General features: G+C 42.6%; 1 protein-coding gene across 1 annotated transcript in view; it reads right to left on the reverse strand.

The window, feature by feature from the left end:
* Positions 1-19,740, reverse strand: part of atrnl1a (attractin-like 1a) — a gene marked incomplete at its 3' end in the record, with an annotated part of 286,121 nt that overhangs the window by 177,041 nt on the left and 89,340 nt on the right. The window contains exons 10-12 of the mRNA XM_079511913.1: positions 16,754-16,908; positions 3,125-3,209; positions 2,020-2,231 (exon numbers count right to left, since the gene is read on the reverse strand). Coding sequence (XP_079368039.1) covers positions 2,020-2,231; positions 3,125-3,209; positions 16,754-16,908 — 452 coding nt within the window. The remainder of the gene's footprint in view (positions 1-2,019; positions 2,232-3,124; positions 3,210-16,753; positions 16,909-19,740) is intronic.

Here is a 19,740-nt window from a genome sequence, read left to right on the forward strand (position 1 = left end):
AATATGCATGCACAGTTTCACCACAATCAGACTTGAGTAGTTGTGGCGATTTGTACAAAACGGGTACAAAGCGGGCTACTCCTGAAAAGTTTAGAAGCCAATCGTAGCCAATGAGGGTGGATTATGAGAAATCAAACAAACTTGATCACATGACTATGGAGAGCATGTGTACCGATTTGCGTGAAATTTGGATAAAATCTGAAGGAGTAATATTAGAAAATGTGTTTTACATATGTCGGCCTCCTGGTGGCGCTATAAAGAGCAGATGTGAAAAATTCCACGCAAAGGTTTTTCCTTGGCCTCTAAGGAGTTGGCATACAAAGTTATCCACAGATCCGTGCAGTTAGAGGTAAAAACACTTTTCGGCCAGTTATAGCGCCACCATGAGGCTGAGTTGAAAATGTTCATGTGGTATTTCTTCCTCGGCCTAGTGGGAATGTGCGTGCACAATTTCACGGAAATCACACGATGTGTTCATGATTTGCAGCATTGTGTTTGAAACCGAGCACTCCTGCGAACTTTGGAAGCCAATCTTAGCCAATCAGGATGGAGTCTGAGAAATCTGAAAGACCTGTTTCGTTGAATGGCTCTAGAGAGACTGTGTATCAATTTGCATGATGTTTGGACAAAATCTGTAGGTGTACTGTCCAAAAACTTCTTTTGCACAAAGCGGCCTCCTGGTGGCGCTATAACAGGCTGTTCTGGAAATTTTGGGGCAGAGGTTCATCGTTGGCATCCAGGGAGTGTGTGTGCAAAATGTGGCATCAACCGGGTTAACGGTGCCGGAGAATAGCTGTTCACAGACGGACGGACGGACACACGGACGGACGGACGGACACACGGACGGACGGACGGAGTGCAAAACATACTCTCTCCCCATGCCTTCGGCCTGGTGGAGACAATCAAGCAAACAGGCTAGATCTGGTCTGAGTCTAACTGTAGAGTCAGACTCTAGAGTGTACTAAGGGCAGAGCTCTCTAGCAGCATTGTGTCCATGTTCACGCTCCACTGCCTGAGACAAGAATCTATCCTGTCCTTGTTGGTACAAACCAACCATCATTACTGTAGCAAAGGAACACACTGGATAACTTCACCTTCGTATGTCGGTGCCACACGTGTCTTAACCGGCCACGTATGTCGGAGCCACGCATGTGTCTTAACCGGCCACGTATGTCTGTGTCACAGGTGAGTCTTAACCAGCCACGTATGTCAGACTATTGATGTGTTGGACCAATGTACGTATGCCCCCGTACAACACAAACTCCCTTTATACCCACATAGTTAGCATTGTATCATTCAAGTGTTTGATGCTGACCAGGATGCTGTAACAAACGTCATGGTGAATAAACTGCAACATAAAATAATGGTAATGAGTAGTATGATCAGAATGAATGTGATCATCAGAAAATAAATATGTAATCAGGAAAAACGTAAATGAAAAGTCTGTCTTTCCCACGCAAGCTTCCAAGCTTGCAAGCTTAACCCATTCTGGACAGGAACCCCTTTTGGTGTTTTAACTAAGCATTGTTATACTTTAGCTATTGAAAAATAGCAGATCTACAAGCTCGTAGCGCGCCACTCGTAGGTCTGCTATTTTTGAAAAAACGTAAAAAAGCGGCACAAATCTTTGAATATATATTCTTTCAGAGCAAACTTTTTTTTTATTTCGACGTCAGGCCTAAGTATAATAATGTGATGTAATGTATCTCTGCTCACCAAAACATCACATGATGGAAACGAGAGATACAGAAGTTGACACGCTGCTGCTGTCATAATTACCGTAGCCTAATGTCTCCTCATGCCCAAGAGAAGCGATATCTTGATATATCAGTTTAATATTCACATGATCATTCTCAGATTACTTTTCTGCATATGAAGGCATGAGACAATGCTTCTCTCTCAGTATGTGCACAGAAAGGTCTGACACTTACATTCCAAATACCTAATCTAATTTGCAACCGCACAAAAACAAACGGAAAGATTACATGAAAGACAAAAGAAATGTAAGATTTGGCGTACCAGGTCTTGGAGGGCAGAAGGGAGCAGGTACGATGTGGTTGGCCATGTACGGCTCCCAGGGGACACAGGCGCCATTAAACCAGCGGCAGCGGAATCCGGGTCCGGCGCTGGCACACCGAGCTGAATCAGAGAAGGCCTGGCAGGCAGGAGGGCTGTAGGCCAGGACGTCATTTAGAAGGAGCCCTGAGAAACCTCCAAACACATACATGGACCTGAAGAAGACAGAGATCTAGAGATGTATACAGAAACAAAGAATGGAGACATTCTTTGTAGACAAGCAGAGAAACTTGATCAAAAATGCACAATGTAAGGACACAGACTTGTGGAGCTGTTCACAGTAGAGCTGAAAATATCAGAGGAAGCAAAGGTTATGTTTGTAGCTGATGTTTTGGTGGTGCTTCTGTTATCAAGGGTACAACAATAAACAACTTTCCGGGATCAAATAATTAGTTTTAGCTTTAGGGATGTTAACAATGAATCGACTATCAATTAATTGCTAACAACAATTTATCAATTCTATTTTAAATGAAACAATTGACTGAGTTGTTTTCCCTTCTCTCTCACATTAAGATTGATGTCTCTTTTGTGCCCTACACAAATTCACAGTTACACACATTCAAACCCCAGGTTATTGTTTTGGGGTTAGGTGCTTCACTCAAGGTCAGTTATACTCAAGGCATGAATAAAGCAGACAGGCAAACACAGACAAATGTTGAACAATGTCTGGCAGGAGAAGGATAAAAAATAAAGATACAAAACACAGCTGAGAGAAAAGTGAGGGGAGCAATGTGAATCAAACATCAACTTAAAATAACATGGGGATAGAGTGAGTCCTCACTTTGATGTACTGGCCACTTGTGTGTATCTAGTGTGACTCTTTACCCAAATGGAAACAACAATGTTTAATATACTTCACCTGTAAGCAGACAAGCTCTGTCTGGCCAAAATGTAAGAGTTAGAGACAAATTAACCATGTTTGTTTTCACAACTTGTCCACTATAATGAATGTAATGGTGACAAAGCAGGATATTGCCAACATCTGGTCTGCTGGAAATTGCGTTGAATTACTGTACTGTACGTTACTATGGAATGGGGGAAGACGTACCCGTTGCTAACCACTGCCGAATGTCCAAAACGGTTGACGTCCCTGTGAAGGTCCGGCCTGGGAAGGACTGTCCACTCATCACATGCTGCATGTGGAGAAAGACAAAGGCACAATAGTCCAGTCACAGTTCTCCTGTAGTTAAATGTGTTCCCAAATGTTTGCTAACCAAATGCAGGTCAATGTGGGGCGAGCATGAAACCATCTGAAATACATCTGCGGCACACCTTATCCAAAACTGTCACGTATATGAAAAATTCCATCCATAACTAATGTATTAAGGGTACACTGTAACTTGGCCCAGATTTGGCTATATTAGGAGCTTAATGTGGCTTAATCATACGTTACTGCACGGACAATCTGTGGTGCTTCCGATTTGCTGCTTCAGAGATACAGAGAGCTCCATGCATCCATTAAAATATACGTAGCCTAACAATTCAATATACAGCCCAGGGCTACGAACAACTACAGTCTGTTACTGCAGGCTGGAAAACGTAGGCTACGGTTCTGGCGGGTTGCACGACTAATTTAATCATACGGTTACTACGGTTCTGGCGAGCTCTGTGGTAAGTGCCACTTGTCTTATATATAGTACATTAGTTGCTAGTGGAGAGCGAGGTCAGGGCTTTCTCATTTACTTTTGCAAACACAGTACTATAGAATTTACCCAGATTAGTTGTCTGTGCTGCTTTTCTTTCCTTGCACTTTCATCAGGTATGGCCAATGAAACGGTCAATGACCCATTGGCAAGCTACGGTCAGTATTCTGAAGTAAATGGACTGCATTTATATAGCACACCTCTTGTCTAGCCCATTTTGGGGCGAGAACCCCTTTTGGTGTTAGCATATTATGCTTTAGCTATTGAAAAATAGCAGATCTACAAGCTCGTAGCGCGGCACCGAGTGCCGCGCTACGAGTCTGCTATTTTTGAAAGGTCTGCTATTTTTGAAAAATCGAAGAACGACTGAACACAGCTTTTTCAGAAAACTGTCAGGATTTAGAAGACATTTTTAGAATCTGATCTCAGGTCAAAATGGGATAGTCTCCTACCCACTCAAAGCACTTTACAATTTACTGCCTCACATACTGTACTGTACAGCCATTCACACACATACCGATGGCAGACATGCAGGATGAAGACTCCGTTATTCTGCTCAAGGTCACTTTGTCAAGGCTAGGAGGAACCACCATTATCTCCTGAGCTACTGTATGAAAATAATGAATAAAAATAACCTACTAGTGTCTACTCTCCTACCCACTCAAAGCACTTTACACTGTCGGCCTCACATACTGTACTGTACATCCATTCACACACATACCGATGAATAAAAATAACCTACTAGTGTATGCAAATGAATTTGAGGAGAAGACCACTCATGTGTAGATTACTCTTTTAAAGCATCAAACACTGGCATGGACATAAGGACTTCCCAACATTAATGAGGGGGGAGGTGGCGGGGGAGACACCGTAAAACACTCGGGGAACGCGACGGTGTGGGTGCTCACAGTTGGCTGTCTTTAATCTTGATTTGCATCGCTATAGGCACTGCAATACGCGGTTACGAAATCATTTCATACACACAATCAGATACTAAGTGAGGGTAGACTTTTAATAGCCTATTATTGAGAATGTCTTACATTTTCAAATATATAATGACAGGAGGCTAAATGTGTACATACAGATGCTGGAAATGCATGATTTGGTGAAGTGACTAAAATGTTCTAAATGCTCTTTCATAACCATAGACTTAGACATAGACATAGACTTATCATGAAGCGAAAATTAATATCCCAGTTTAATATTAACAAATACCAAATGGACATAGTTTTGACCATATTTCACTCAATACATGTACAACTCGGTCTCCATGTCCCTACATTTTCAGAGCTTTATACTGTTGGTGAAAACAAAGGATGAGGCATGTTTGTTGTTTGTTATTTCAAAAGGTTTGCATCATATGGTGGAAAGAACTCTTAATAGTTGCACATTGATTTGAAAATAAAGGGACATCGAGTGCAATACAGGTTCAAAACTAAAAACACAAATTGTCTACAATCTCATCAAAGTATATTACCGCATTTTGATATTCATTATCAGCTCCTACTGTAGCTCCTCTTGATATTCATTATCAGCTCCTACTGTAGCTCCTCTTGATATTCATTATCAGCTCCTACTGTAGCTCCTATCTGACAGCTTCTTCTCACATTTCCAACTACTGATCTGGATACACACATCTATACATCTCTTATCTGTAGGAGGTGTGAGATATAGAGATAGAGAGAACATCATGGCCTGAGCCATGGCTCAGTGGTCCAGGCACCTTGGCTGGTAACCCAGTCTGGCAGTGTGCCGCGGGCTCGACTCCCGATCCCGACGGCCTTTACTGCATGTCTTCCCCCATCTCTCTCCCCATTTCCTGTCAGCCCACTGTCTGTCCCTCCATAAAAAATAAAATAAAATAAAGGCGAAAGCCACAAAAAAAAAAAAAAACATTTAAAGAAAAAGAGAGAACATCATGATTCTAACCTTTTCACACCCAGAAGATAGGATTGACAGCCTAGTAGACAACTTCATAAAAGACTGTATTAAGTACCATAATCTCTCTCTCTCTCTCTCTCTATTGACAGCCTGGTAGACAACTTCATAAAATACTGTATTAAGTACCATAATCTCTCTCTCTCTCTATTGACAGCCTGGTAGACAACTTCATAAAATACTGTATTAAGTACCACAATCTCTCTCTCTCTCTCTCTCTCTCTCTCTCTCTCTCTCTCTCTCTCTCTCTCCCCCACTTCTCTTGTTCTCTTTCCCATCTCTCTCTCTTTGTCTAGCTATCAGTGGGGCTATCAACACTGTATATTTTACCATTTGGGTTTTACAACTATGATGTTTTAATGACTCCCACGTGGCCCCATTATATTAATATGGAAATTAATGTGTGCACATGCATGCGTGTGTGTGTGTGTGTGTGTGTGTGTGTGTGTGTGTGTGTGTGTGTGTGTGTGTGTGTGTGTAAATGTGCCATTTACCCAGATGAGTTCTCTCCAGTGTAAACGGAGAGAGCCAGGGAATCGTGCTGATGCACTGGCGGCCAGGTTGCTAACGACCTCGTTAAGCGGCCTGCTAATTGGGAACGCTTGTTTTAAAAAGCCACTGAGCACAGAATATGACAGGATGATGGGGTGGGGTCGTTCCAATCGCTTCGAGGGGAGGGGAGCGAGGGTTTCATCGCTCGCTGGGTGTATGGGGCTGGGTCAAAGGTCAATCATATTATCGTGACAATCAGAGTGACGCTGATGCAGTCAATTGGGGTGCAGACCTGAGGTGTATACTTTGGCAGGATGGTGACAGTGATGTCAGGGAACAGACCAAGTTATAACAAGCTTAGCTGTTGTGTATCCTTGTTTGATTCAGGGCTGGGCGATATTGGAAAAACAATTATTTTGACCGAGTAACTATTGATAACTATTTGATTAATTATTTTGGTGCTCTCACAAGATATTTACACAGAAGAGAATTCCAAAAAACGGTGTGTCCAGTTCCACAAGGTATCATATGTATTGTACAGTATCAAAGGAATAACATATTTTGAAAATACGCGTCGCGTCACGATGCAGTGTGAGCTTGTAGCTTGTAGAGGTTAACGTATGTTTTGTAATAATAATTCAAATCTACAAAGTCACTAAAGTGTTCAAATAATTGTAGTGGAGTAAAAGTACAACATGTGGCTCTGAGATGTGAGGTATTGAAGTATTGAAATTTGTAAATACTCCAGGAAAGTGAAAGTACCACAAAATTGTACTTAAGTACAGTACTTCCACCACTGCAATTGCCTGCCTCCAGCGCAAACAAAGGGGAGTTACTGTATTGCTCACCTTGAGTTATTCAAATGCAATGAATTCTGGGAGAGGGGCCTGGCTAGAGATTAATGAGAACAAAAGAGCTTTTGTAATATTTAATTACAATTCTTGTTGTAAAATAATAGGGATTCCAGCTGTTCATGTTTCAGACTGATGAAGGAACGTGATAGAATTGTTGGGGATGTATTCAACCAAATTAAAAAAGCTAAAATTGACCAACCCCGCTCCACCCCAAATCAGAGCTCAATTGTGAAGTATTATGTTTTAATATATTAAATTATTAAAATTAAATTGAGGTTGTTGGAGCAAGTCCACCATTATTCATTTGTATTAACTAAATACAGTATATTGATTCAAACATTAATTACTTTTTCAAGGATTTTTGAATTGAGAAAGTATGAAAAGCCTGATTTCTCAGACCTTCAATTATAAAAGCCTATTTCAATAAGCTGAAGTTCAAACACTATTGGGTTATTCTAAGCAAGTGATACCTCATTTTGTAGCTCTGATGCTCTATATTCTCGCTGCTTCTTTACTGTTTTTCATTATTATTTGCTTTACCATTTTGATATTAATGTATTGTTATTTTCAATACAAGAATGTCACTAACTGAAATGTTGTCACAGCTGTACAGTAAGTGCAACCATAAAACAAAGCCCTTGAGAGTGCTCTGTAAATTCAGCAAATTATTCATTTATTATTCATTTTGTTTGGTAGGCTTTAATATTAAGTTGACTTAAGCCGTGGTTGTGTCCCTCTTCGCACCCATTGGTTGCCGTTTCGTGGTTGGACAAAAATCCTTTCTCTCCATCCACTAACTGTTTTTCAGTTGCTTCGTATTGATATTCTCTGCATTCAATCCTTATTTTAAATTTGGTGTCAGTAAAAAGGAACATCACAGGTGCAGCATGGTGACTGGGCATATCATGTTTTTTTTCCAAAAATGATGTTTTAGCAAATTCAACATAAACAAGGAGGAACCAGGGCGGAAGGAAGAAAGAGCCTGCTGGTTATAGTCAGTCAGGGACCAATCAGAAGGCTGACAAATAGCAGCATAAAATAAGATACAAAAGCAACAGAGGTTTTCACTGCCTGGGTGATCGCGTCAGAGTTGGAAAACCACTATGTGATCATGTGCTGGATAAGATTGCCCACCCCTGCTCTAGTCTACACCTTCAGGCTGTGTTCAAAGGTCCATTGAAAATCAAGGCCTTGTAGCTGCCCGAGGCTATAGCCTGGATTCTCAAACAGGAACCATTACTACTGGAGCTGCTTCGGTCCTCGAAGGCACGGGCACCCTCAACTCCACTCTTACATGCACACGCACACGCACACGCACGCGACCCATAAACATACAGATTTTTAATTTCCTTTCAGGATATGAGAAAAGTCATGTTAATAATGCATGTTGGGACGAGAAATCGGGAGTCCAGATCAGAGCAGCCAGCCAGGAATGGCTGACTGACAGTCTGATCTGATCTGCACTAATGGAACACTTAATGAAGAAACAGGGGTGGCGGGCATGGGGTGTTGGGGGGGTGGGGGTCGCATTCAGCAGCAGCCACTGTCTTCTGCCCCAATACAACAGGACATCCATCCGTCTCCCCCAACCAGCACTGAGCCTTTCAGTGGTGTGTGTGTGGGTGGTATGCTGTGTGCATAGCACACACGTTCAGGTATGTGTGTCATTTGCTGCACATACGTGTATGTGGGTGGTGCGCACCCACACACGTACAGGTATGTGTGTCATTTGCTGCACATACAGTAAGTGTATGTGGGTGGTGCGCACCCACACACGGCGGGGGTTGGAGAAGGCAACATTTTTAATTAGAGTTCACCCCTCCACCCCACCCCCACACCAAAATCTAATTAGAAGTATAAGGGCATGGATGAGGGGGGCACGGGGGAAGGGGAGAGTGGAGAGAGAGCAAGAGAGAGGGAGAGAGGGGCATGGTGGTTTCGTAGAATTAAACCCAAATGAAAAGTGCCTTCTGTGTCGACCTGAATCTAATGCACGCCAGCAGGGGAAGCTAATAAACACAGTGATTTCCCCTCCAAGGTTGGCGCGGCAAAACAAAAACAAATTAGCGCTCAAAGACCCAGCCGCTGCATGGCGGCGAGGCAGGGAGGAGTAGAACAATGAATGCAGAGAGGCAGACTGGATGGCGTTATGTGACTTCCACAGGTGGAACTAATTAATTATCTCCCGGAGTGACGGGAGAAGGGGAGGCCTGGGGGGGGTGAGGAGGAGAGGGGAAAGACGAGAGAAGAGATGAGGCAGGATAGCACGAAGACTGAAGAGGGTCAGAGAGCAGGAAAACACAAGAAATGTTCACTTTGCAGTTAAATACTAAGGAATGAATTGAATTAATGAATTGGGTACATTATTACATTATTACACTTTGACTTAAAAGAATACTTTATTTTATTTACAGTAGTGCGTTGAATGTGCCCAATTTTATACTTCATCATAGGACGGTGTCCATCCAGGTAAAGGGCTTCATTGTTTTGCTGAAGGACCTATAGCGACTTCCAGGTGCAATTATTTTTTTGAGGGGTGATAGCCCCTCCTATGCCCAGCTGTCTTGGTTTGTGTAAACACAAACATTGGCTTGTGATTGGCTGATCACCCCATAGGGATGATTTGATTGGCTGAGCAAAGTACATATTGAAGATAAAAGTGAGGGCAGAAAAGTGAAGACGAGATTGGCCAGAATTACTTTTGTGATGAGTTAATTGGCTGAGCACTGACTGTGATGTATGATGATGTATGATGTTAAGAGCACCCCTCACTTCATACGGGCGCAATTTTTTTTAAATTCCAGGTTCAGTAGCATCAGCAACTGATTTACCAGGTTTAGATAAACAATATAGACTCCCACAGACACTTATACTGTTACAAGTTACAACTAGACTCTGCAACCTTCTAAAACAACCTTGCAAATCTTGTATATAAAGTGTCCTTAAAGTGAGTTAAATAGTGAAATGTTGGGCTACTACACAATATCCAGATTCCTGCTTTGGATTTCACTTCGCTCTCTTCCACCCCTCCAATGTCTGTACCAAGTGACATCAACATCATGATAGTGTAATCAAACAGCAATGGCCATCACTGATGGAATTTACAACTAGCAATCTTGTGTGATTAGTGGAGCAATTCTCAATTCTCAAAATGTTTGTTTATGTAGCCATTTAACTGTCAATGATGACACTTGTTGCTATACGAAACCTCGAAACAAATCTATTAGTTAGGGAATCAAGTTGTCCTAAATCAGACAATATCGAGTCATGGCTTTTTTTTGCTCCCGATCCGATTCCGATCATTTGAAAATGACGTGATCAGCCCACGATTTCCAATCACGTGATCTGATCGGGACAACCTTAATTAATGTGCTACAAGGCAGGGATTTGGAGAATTAAAAGTATAGAGAATTCAAAAGCAACTGTGTCATTGCCTTGATGAAAATATGTTTGGTGCAAAAAAAGAAAAATAATTTCATTATGTTTGTGTTGTGTGCACTGTGCAGACTATTTAAATAGCATGCGTTGCACATAGTAATCAGTGAGCAGCAGCTTCATCTGATTTCTCCACGGAGAGAAAAAGTTTCCACATAAAAACCAAGAGGAGCTATAACACAACTAGGGGTGCAAGTGTTGATTACTTTCTTGGCAATTATTCTATTGGTTGCTTTTTCAACTAATCAAATAATATATTTTTAATCATTCAATAATTTAACCCATTTAGGCCCGATTCAAAAATAATATATATAGTTCCATTAACTGTTGTAATTGTGCCCCTAAACACAACAGTTCCAAAGTTGAAAACTCTGTGTGCTTCAAACATATAATATACATATATTGGCATAATATGTTAATATATAAATAAAACCATAGCACCACCATTAGCCTTTTCATGTCGTGCACCCCCTAGAAGGTGCCCGCTCACCACAAGGGGTGCACGCACCACAGTTTGGGAACCACTGGTCTAAATAGTCAACAAGAAGGAAATGTAGGCCAAAAGATAGCAAGCAAGTGCCATAAAGGGCATAGGGTTGGCAAGGATGGTTCGATATTCTGGCTAAGGCTGAGCTGGTACACTGAGCTGAATGAGCTGAATGAGGTGGAGTCTCTACCAGTGGGGTTTCATACTGCAGCGATTGGATTGGCAGAATCTCTAGTGAGGTTATTGCATAGTGCAAACCTACAGGAGCGAGACAGCACTGCAGTGTGGGTCTGGAAGGAAAGCAGACTCGGGAGTCACAAGGTTGTTGTATGGAAATGGAAATATGCTTCAGAGGGCAAGACTTCCCAGGGAAGAAGCCAAGTTTAGTCTGAGTTGAGTTTTTGAGGTGGTGGGTTGACGTCCTCGGAGAGATATCAGCCGGGGCATGCAGACATCTGCTCCTCAACCTCAGTCAAACTGCAAACAATGCCAATTAAGAATGATGCAGAGGCTTCGAACGTCAAAGGAAAACCTCATATCCATGGCTAAACTTGACGCAGCATCGGGGCTGAGAGAAGTTCCAAATTGAAACGTCAATGCAAATGAAACACCGTTTCCACCTGCATGTCTGTTTCCCTATATATACAACACCGTTTCTCTTCTCTTTCCCTTCCATCACCCCTCCATACATTCATCCGTCCGTCTCTCCCTCCCGTCACTGAAGTGAGCGAGAGAAGGAAAGAGGTGTCTTGTGGGTCATAAAGCCAGGCAGATCGGTGGATACGAGCGTTTATGAATAAATGATGATATTTGTTGAGAGAGAGCTTGGGTTGTGCTGCGTTAAGGGGCATGTAAATACACACATTTGCTGTTTATGGGGCTCACAAAAAGCGAGCGCACACGCACGCACGCGCGCGCGCGCGCGCGCGCGCGCACGCCCGCCCGCCCGCCCGCCCGCCCGCCCGCCCGCCACACACACACACACACACACACACACACACACACACACACACACACACACACACACACACACACACACACACACACACACACACACACACACACACACACACACACACACACACACACACACACACACACACACACACACACACACACACACACACACACACACACACACACACACAGTGCCGCATTTAGTACCACAGTATCTCCAGCCATTTTAGGATGCAAAAGCCTCTATAAACAAACACTTTATCATTTATTACCTTTGATTTTGCCTTTTACTCACAAGCTCATTGTTTGCCTTTATCCTATCAGGGCATTATTGTTTTTAGATAAAGCCATTTTACCATCTGTGCCTCTCTCTCTCTCTCTCTCTCTCTCTCTTACTCTCACCCCCCCATTTTCATTTCGTCTTTATTTCTATTATGCTCTTATACTTCACTAATATCCTTCCATCTCTCTCTCTCTCTGTTCCTCTCTTTCAATCACTTGGCTCCTCTCAGCCCGTCTGTCTCCCCTCTGCTGTGATGTATCACAGCTGCATGCTGGCTGGCATTTCTCGCTTTAGTAAAAAGCATGTAGTGTCTCGCTGTCAGCTGGAAACCTTGTATGTCAAAAACTTTTCAGGAAATGGAAAAGGAACCCGTGTTCCAATGGATCCAATGTATTTTATCCCATTTAGGCCGTCGAAATAATATATATTCAAAGATTTGTGCCGCATTTTCACGATTTTTCTAAAATAGCAGACCTACAAGCTCGTAGCGCGCCACTCGGTGGCGCACGATGAGCTTGTAGATCTGCTATTTTTCAATAGCTAAAGTATAACATAATGCTTAGTTAAAACACCAAAAGGGGTTCCCGTCCAGAATGTGTTAATCTACTAGTCACAAGCTCTTGTTAATAGTTTGCATTGGTTGAATATTCAAACTCACAGACAGACTTAACTACCGGTACTTTCACTAGAATAGTTTTTTTCCTCCTCCAAAATAACAAAAATAGCAGATCTACAAGCTCACAACATCGACAAGTTATTCCAGATCCACTTGGTACTTCTGTGTGACACTGTATAGTATAGTATGATGTAGCCCAATTTACAGAAAAACATAAAAAGTTTAAATATGGAGATAAAAGGTTTCGATGAAGTCAAAATAAGACTGGGCCATATGACCTAAAATCCATATTATTTTTTTAAGTGGTGCACAAATATTGCATTTCCCAATGGTGTCACTATCCCTCCATGCGTCTGCAAAAAACTAACTACACTGAGTAATGGAATTTGAAAGGTTATTACTAAGATTTGCCCTGTTTTTTGGCAAGATAATGCTAGCAAAACAATGTTTTTGTCAGCACAATATGCCACAGAATATGAATGAACATCCTGTATGCATGTATTTATTTATTTTATTTTCCTTGTTGCACGACTATTTTTGACCACTGGGTGTTGTATATGCCAGGGCTTATACAGTGTATGTTATATACGGTAGGTGAGCCCATGCATTGTATATACAGTAACACATGAATATACCTACTGGCCACTGCAGGTGGTTCATTGAAGTGATACGTTAACCCATTTTGACCTGAGATCAGATTTCTAAAAATGTCTTCTACATCCTGACAGTTTTCTGAAAAAGCTATGTTTCTCAGTCAGTCGTCAGTCATTTTTCAAAAATAGCAGACCTACAAGCTCGTAGCGCGCCACTCGGTGGCGCGCTATGAGCTTGTAGATCTGCTATTTTTCAATAGCTACAGCATAACATAATGCTAACACCAAAATGGGTTCCCGCCCAAAATGGGTTAATGCAGCTACCATACTGTATGTGCCTCCTAATGCATGAACCAGGACGTCTGTTCACAATGAACCCATTTAGGACCGTTTTCTGAAAGATGTTTCTGTATCAGTGGTGCTCAATATTGTCAATATTGTCAAGGTCTTATATAGCCTGATCAGCTGTGGTCTGACGTAATGTCAGTGACCATGGTAACCATGCTCACCTGTGCACGGACACGTACACATACATACAGACAAAGCTGGAGTGAAGTGAGAGTCATTTTCACATCTTATATAGCCTGATCAGCTGTGGTCTGACGTAATGTCAGTGACCATGGTAACCATGCTCACCTGTGCACGGACACGTACACAGGTACACAAACATAGATACAGACAAAGCTGGTTGTTGGAGTGGTTTGCACCACTCAAAAATATGGGGTTTCATACCAAAACACCTTATCTCACATACTGTAGATAGTAATAATATTTATAATGATTATAGAACAGGGGGAAAAGGTTTTAGTCTCAGGGAGTATATATAATATGTACAAGTTTATAAAAAGAGTTTTGGCAAGTTCCCACTGCGAATATGGCGGCGACATTGACGTATGACCCTTGTGGCCAATGTGGCATCTACATATTTATGTCTATGGTGGTCGAGCTCGCCAGAACAAGTGCAGTTTCATTCACCATTTCCACTTTGACCTATACAACATCCAGTGGCTGAAAATAGTACCGCAACAAGGACAAATAAATTACAAATAAAATCCTCATTTAACTCTGAAAGTGAAAACAATGTCAGAGTTTAATTAATCTTACTGTGTCCTTCTCTATGCGTCCTTCGCTCTCAGTCTAGCTATCCTGATGAATGTGCTGTCTTTCTACACTCCGCACCTTAACGTGACTTATCACACACACCTCCTCCGCGCTATATCTGCTCGTCTTCCCTGCATCCCTCCGTCTATCACCCGCCTCTCCCGCAGCGGATCCCCGGTGGAGAGCTAGTGGACTCCCTCTTCTCTCTCTCTCCCTCCGTCTATCTGTTTCCCTACGGAAGCAAGCTGCAGTCTCAAGGCTCATGGGCCATCTGCTCTGTTGATGCTACTGGGTATGGATGCTTTACAGAAGTCCTTTAACCCATTCAGGCCTGACGTCGAAATTTAAAAAAAAAAGTTTTCTAAATCATGACAATTTTCGGAAAGATTTGAGGCACATTTTAACGATTTTTCAAAAATAGCAGACCTACAAGTTCATAGCGCGCCACTCGGTGGCGCGCTATGAGCTTGTAGATCTGCTATTTTTCAATAGCTAAATTATAACAATGTTTAAAACACCAAAAGGGGTTCCCGCCCCAAAATGGGTTAATGGTTAATGTGGTTAAACGCTAACGTGACATGGATGCGTTCCAGGTCTCAATGGATTAACATCTATATGTGATGTGCCTCTCGCTCTCTCTCCTTCCCTCTCCCAGGAACCCCCTCTGTGTCCCTTCTATGCTCCCCTCACTCTTTTCCCCTTCCCTTTTACAATTCTCTTTCAGTGTCCCTTTTCTCATTTCGTGCTAATTTATTTGTTATTTTATTGCTTTCTCATGTTCTATCACTCCATTGCTCTCTCTTAGCCTACACGAACATTAAAGGACTCGCTCTGTGTGTGTGTGTGTGTGTGTGTGTGTGTGTGTGTGTGTGTGTGTGTGTGTGTGCGCGTCCGCTTTCATTAAAGTACATACGTATATGAGTTTGATTATGTGTCTGCATCTGAATGTCAATATCTTTTTTTTTTAAGATATTATTTTGGCGTTTTGCCTTTATTGATAGATGAACAGTAATCAGACAGGAAATGGGGAGAGATATGGGGGGGGGGGGGGTGACACACAGCAAAGGTCGTCAGGATCGGGACTCAAACCCGCGACACGCTGTAAAGCTGGATTACCAGCACAGGTGCACAGACGGCTACGCCAGCCGCCCGGGCCTGAACGTCAATATTATTGACCACTATTCCCCCCCCTCACACAGGGGCACAGGCTATGCAAGGTGCGGTACTTGTTCAATTGAAAGCTGTGGTGTGCATTGCCAGGAAATCGACCGGCTGACCGAGAATCAGAATGACATTGACACCCTTAAACGGCAAAGTCACTATAGGCTGACTGTCAACATCAACCAGGGTTCAAGTGGTTTCAATCTGTCACAATGGAAACTATTATTCTCTCAAGTTTGATTTGTGACACATACATCTTAGGAGATTTACATTATATGTACGTACCGTAATATGACATACATGTAAGGTTCTATATTCAATGAAATTCAGGGGTGCCTTGGATGAAAACATTATTTGCAGGGGTGACCTGATACAAATACAAATGTTCCAAAGACACATTTCGCCTCCACAAAGAGATTGGTGTCGATGCAACAAGAGCAACGGCAACAATAGACTGCGGACCATTCTGTCTCTCACTCTGTGTAAGAAAATGTTTCCATAGATATACGAGTGCATTGTTGTCTTTACTTTGAATTGTAAGTTGATTGGGGACGGCATATGACACTGGGAAGAATATTGGTGTGTGTATGTGTGTCCCATTTGATTTTATAGCAATCTCACGAGGTTAGGGTAAGAGTCAAGGTTGGCCATAATATCTGTTAGACTCAGCGGTTCCCAAACCTTTTTGGCCATGCACCCCCTGTTACCTCCTGACCTAGCTGACGCACCCCCCCCCCCCCACATGGAAATATAAATTACATAAGCTATATAGGGAAATACATTTCCTATTTATCCACATATATGCACATATATGAACCTGAATATGGCTTATATATGCACCATAGGCTATATTCTGCATATACTTGCCATATATTGGCATAATATGTGAATATATTTAAAATAAAACCATAGCACCACCATTAGCCTTTTCATGTCGCGCACCCCCTAGAAGTTTCTCGCGCACCACAAGGGGTGCACGCACCACAGTTTGGGAACCACTGTGTTAGATTTAAGTAGAGGAGGAGATATAATTTAGTCAATCAATGCCATAACCGCAAATGTTTGAAAAAGCAACTTGTGTGCATGTTTATTATGCTGTCAGTTTGTGTGTCCTTACCAATATCATAGGCCGAGAAGTCGGCCGAGTAACACTTGGCTCCGTTGCTTAGCGACGTGTCGTTGTGAGTGTTGCCTCCGAACACCAGCAGAGTTCCACTGAACAACACAACCGAGTGGAGATACCTCGACGAACCACTGTCTCTGAGTATCATCCTACACACACACACACACACACACACACACACACACACACACACACACACACACACACACACACACACACACACACACACACACACACACACACACACACACACACACACACACACACACACACACACACACACACACACACACACACACAGCGGGATATGCACACGCAGGGAGAGACAGACAACGTAGTAATTCAAGAGAGTGAAATATTAGGAAAGTGTTAATGTGTCAGTTATGTGTGACTGTGTGTGTGTGTGTGTGTGTGTGTGTGTGTGTGTGTGCACGCGCATACATGCATGTGTGTGTGTGTGTGTGTGTGTGTGTGTGTGTGTGTGTGTGTGTGTGTGTGTGTGGTGCCACTTTATTGATGGTGACAGTCTGGGTATTTGACCTAGCCTGCTGTGACTGCCCTTCATGCCAACTGGTCATTCATGGACGCCACGCACACATATACATGTCCGTGCACGCACACGCAAACACACACACAGTGACTCACACACACACACACACACACACACACACACACACACACACACACACACACACACACACTGTGTAGGGGGTCTCAGTCTGCATGTGTGTGTGTGGGTCATAGGTCACACATTGCAAACCAACTGTGCTCGCCACCCACACAGTCTCCATTTCCAACCACCGCACTGTCAGCCACTTTGACTTTGCACTGAAGCACTCCTGCTGTTTCTTCAACATGACTGTCTCCACTACCACCACCAGCCATATTATGTCTTTCCACTACGTACCACCACCAGCCATATTATGTCTTTCCACTACGTACCAGCACCAGCCATATTAGTCTTTCCACCACGTACCACCACCAGCCATATTAGTCCTTAATTTTAGGGGAATAAATGCTAGACTGGATGACTCGACAGAAAAGGAGGGAAGTTCTCTGGAAGGTTTAGAGGTGGAATGTTCAAATGTCCCTGAGCTCTTTAGAATGTGGAACGTCTGAGATGGCATATCATCAACATGCCATACCAGACACCTGATCCCCACAGCACGTTCCATTCTGAAAGAGAGAGTGACAGCACCACAGACAGACAAATTGAGTTGTGTGAGAGCAGTTACTCTTGTAGAAGATATACTCTTCCCAAAGAGCCAGTGACATAGATATTCCACCCTGTGCAGGGCGGTGCAAAGTGACACAATTATCACAGCTATTTCCCAACGCAGTTGTCATTTTCACAAACAACAAATAAACCATTTTTCATAACGTAAGTCTCATTAATCATATTAATAAGAATTAGGACAAAAGTGGTGAGGACTGAGGAGAGAGGGAGGGAGAGAAAGGGAGAGAAAAAGAGATACATTTATTTCAGTAAGGAGCCTGCCTATACACTTTATTGCTGATTATTCAAAATAGCCTACTTCAGGTCATGTAAGAATGGCCTGAATACCTAACCTCCTGGCATTCTTTATCTCTCTAGCTACAGTCAAGTTATGCTTTATTTATCAGCTTTAATTTGATAGTGTTACAGTCTCGATTTTGTCTGCTTATTTCTTTGTGCCATCACTTCCAAGTTAACTTTTTTCCCTGTATCCTATATGGGTTCTCTCTCCCAATTGGATAAAATTGGTATCCCGACCAGAAAATACTTGTTCTATTACTAAAGAGCTGTAGAGATGAGGAGACCCCTGTTACTGAACAAACATTCATAGAGCAAATAGTATACTGTAGCTAAAGTATATAAATACAACCACTTTGTGCAGTGCGCTGAATTTGCAGATCTATCGCACCTCTACGTAAGTAGCAAAATTGGAGGGGAAACACCCGCAACGAAAATGCTCCTTGCGTACTAGTACTCCTAAGATGGATGTAAAATACCATTATTTACTGCATACAGCCACCAGAATCACTGGGCTCACAGCCTCGCACGCACGCACGCACGCACGCACGCACGCACGCACGCACGCACACGTGCACACGCACGCACGCACGCACGCACGCACGCACACGCAGGACTGCACACCAGCACAGGCATAAGTGAAAGTGAAACGTCATTGATATCACATTAAAGTTACAAATGGTGCTGTGGATCTGATAAAATGCTGAGCGTCAGTTCCCAGAGGCAGGCTGGCAGTGGCTTGAAAGGTGGTGTAACATGGCTGATGTTATCTTGTCTGTCTCTAATTTTCAAATAGTATCAGTTGGAATATAACCACCTTTCTACTTGAATTAGATCTTATTCATGCAGTGCAGTAGATGCAGTAAGTCAGTGCATATATAGAGCGTCGCAGTCCCGCCCCTTACCATGGACCAGGAAATTATTCTCCGTTCATTTTCCTCATAGACATTTCAGAAAGTATTTATTTAAAGACGTTTACGCCGCGGACAAAGCCAACTCGAGTCGTGACAAATCATGACAACAAACACAATTTTTGGGGCCGAAAAAATTATTAGAAAGAAGAAAAAAACGGCAGGTTACAACACTTTTTTTGTTGTTTTTCTTCTTTGTAATTATTTGTTTGGTCCAAAATATTGTTTGTGTTGTCATGAGTTGTCACGACTCGAGTTGGCTTTGTCCGTGGCGTAACCGTCTTTAAATAAATACTTTATGAAATGTCTATGGGAAAAATGCATTTCCTGGTCCATGGTAGGGGGCGGGACTGCGACGCTCTATGTAAAGCGCCTTGGATAAAGGCGCTATATAAATGCACCATTTACCATATAATGTTTGCGATGCTGGTAGGAAAGTTCACTATGTAAATGCATGCAGTCGTTGAAGAGATGATAAGCATTACTATACCTCTCTTACACCGCCCTACTGCGTGTAATTTTGTCGTACGGCAAGCTACAGCTGCAATTTAGCCATT

This window comes from Electrona antarctica (assembly GCF_951216825.1).
Source record: "Electrona antarctica genome assembly, chromosome: 10".
Taxonomy (NCBI): Eukaryota; Metazoa; Chordata; class Actinopteri; order Myctophiformes; family Myctophidae; genus Electrona; species Electrona antarctica.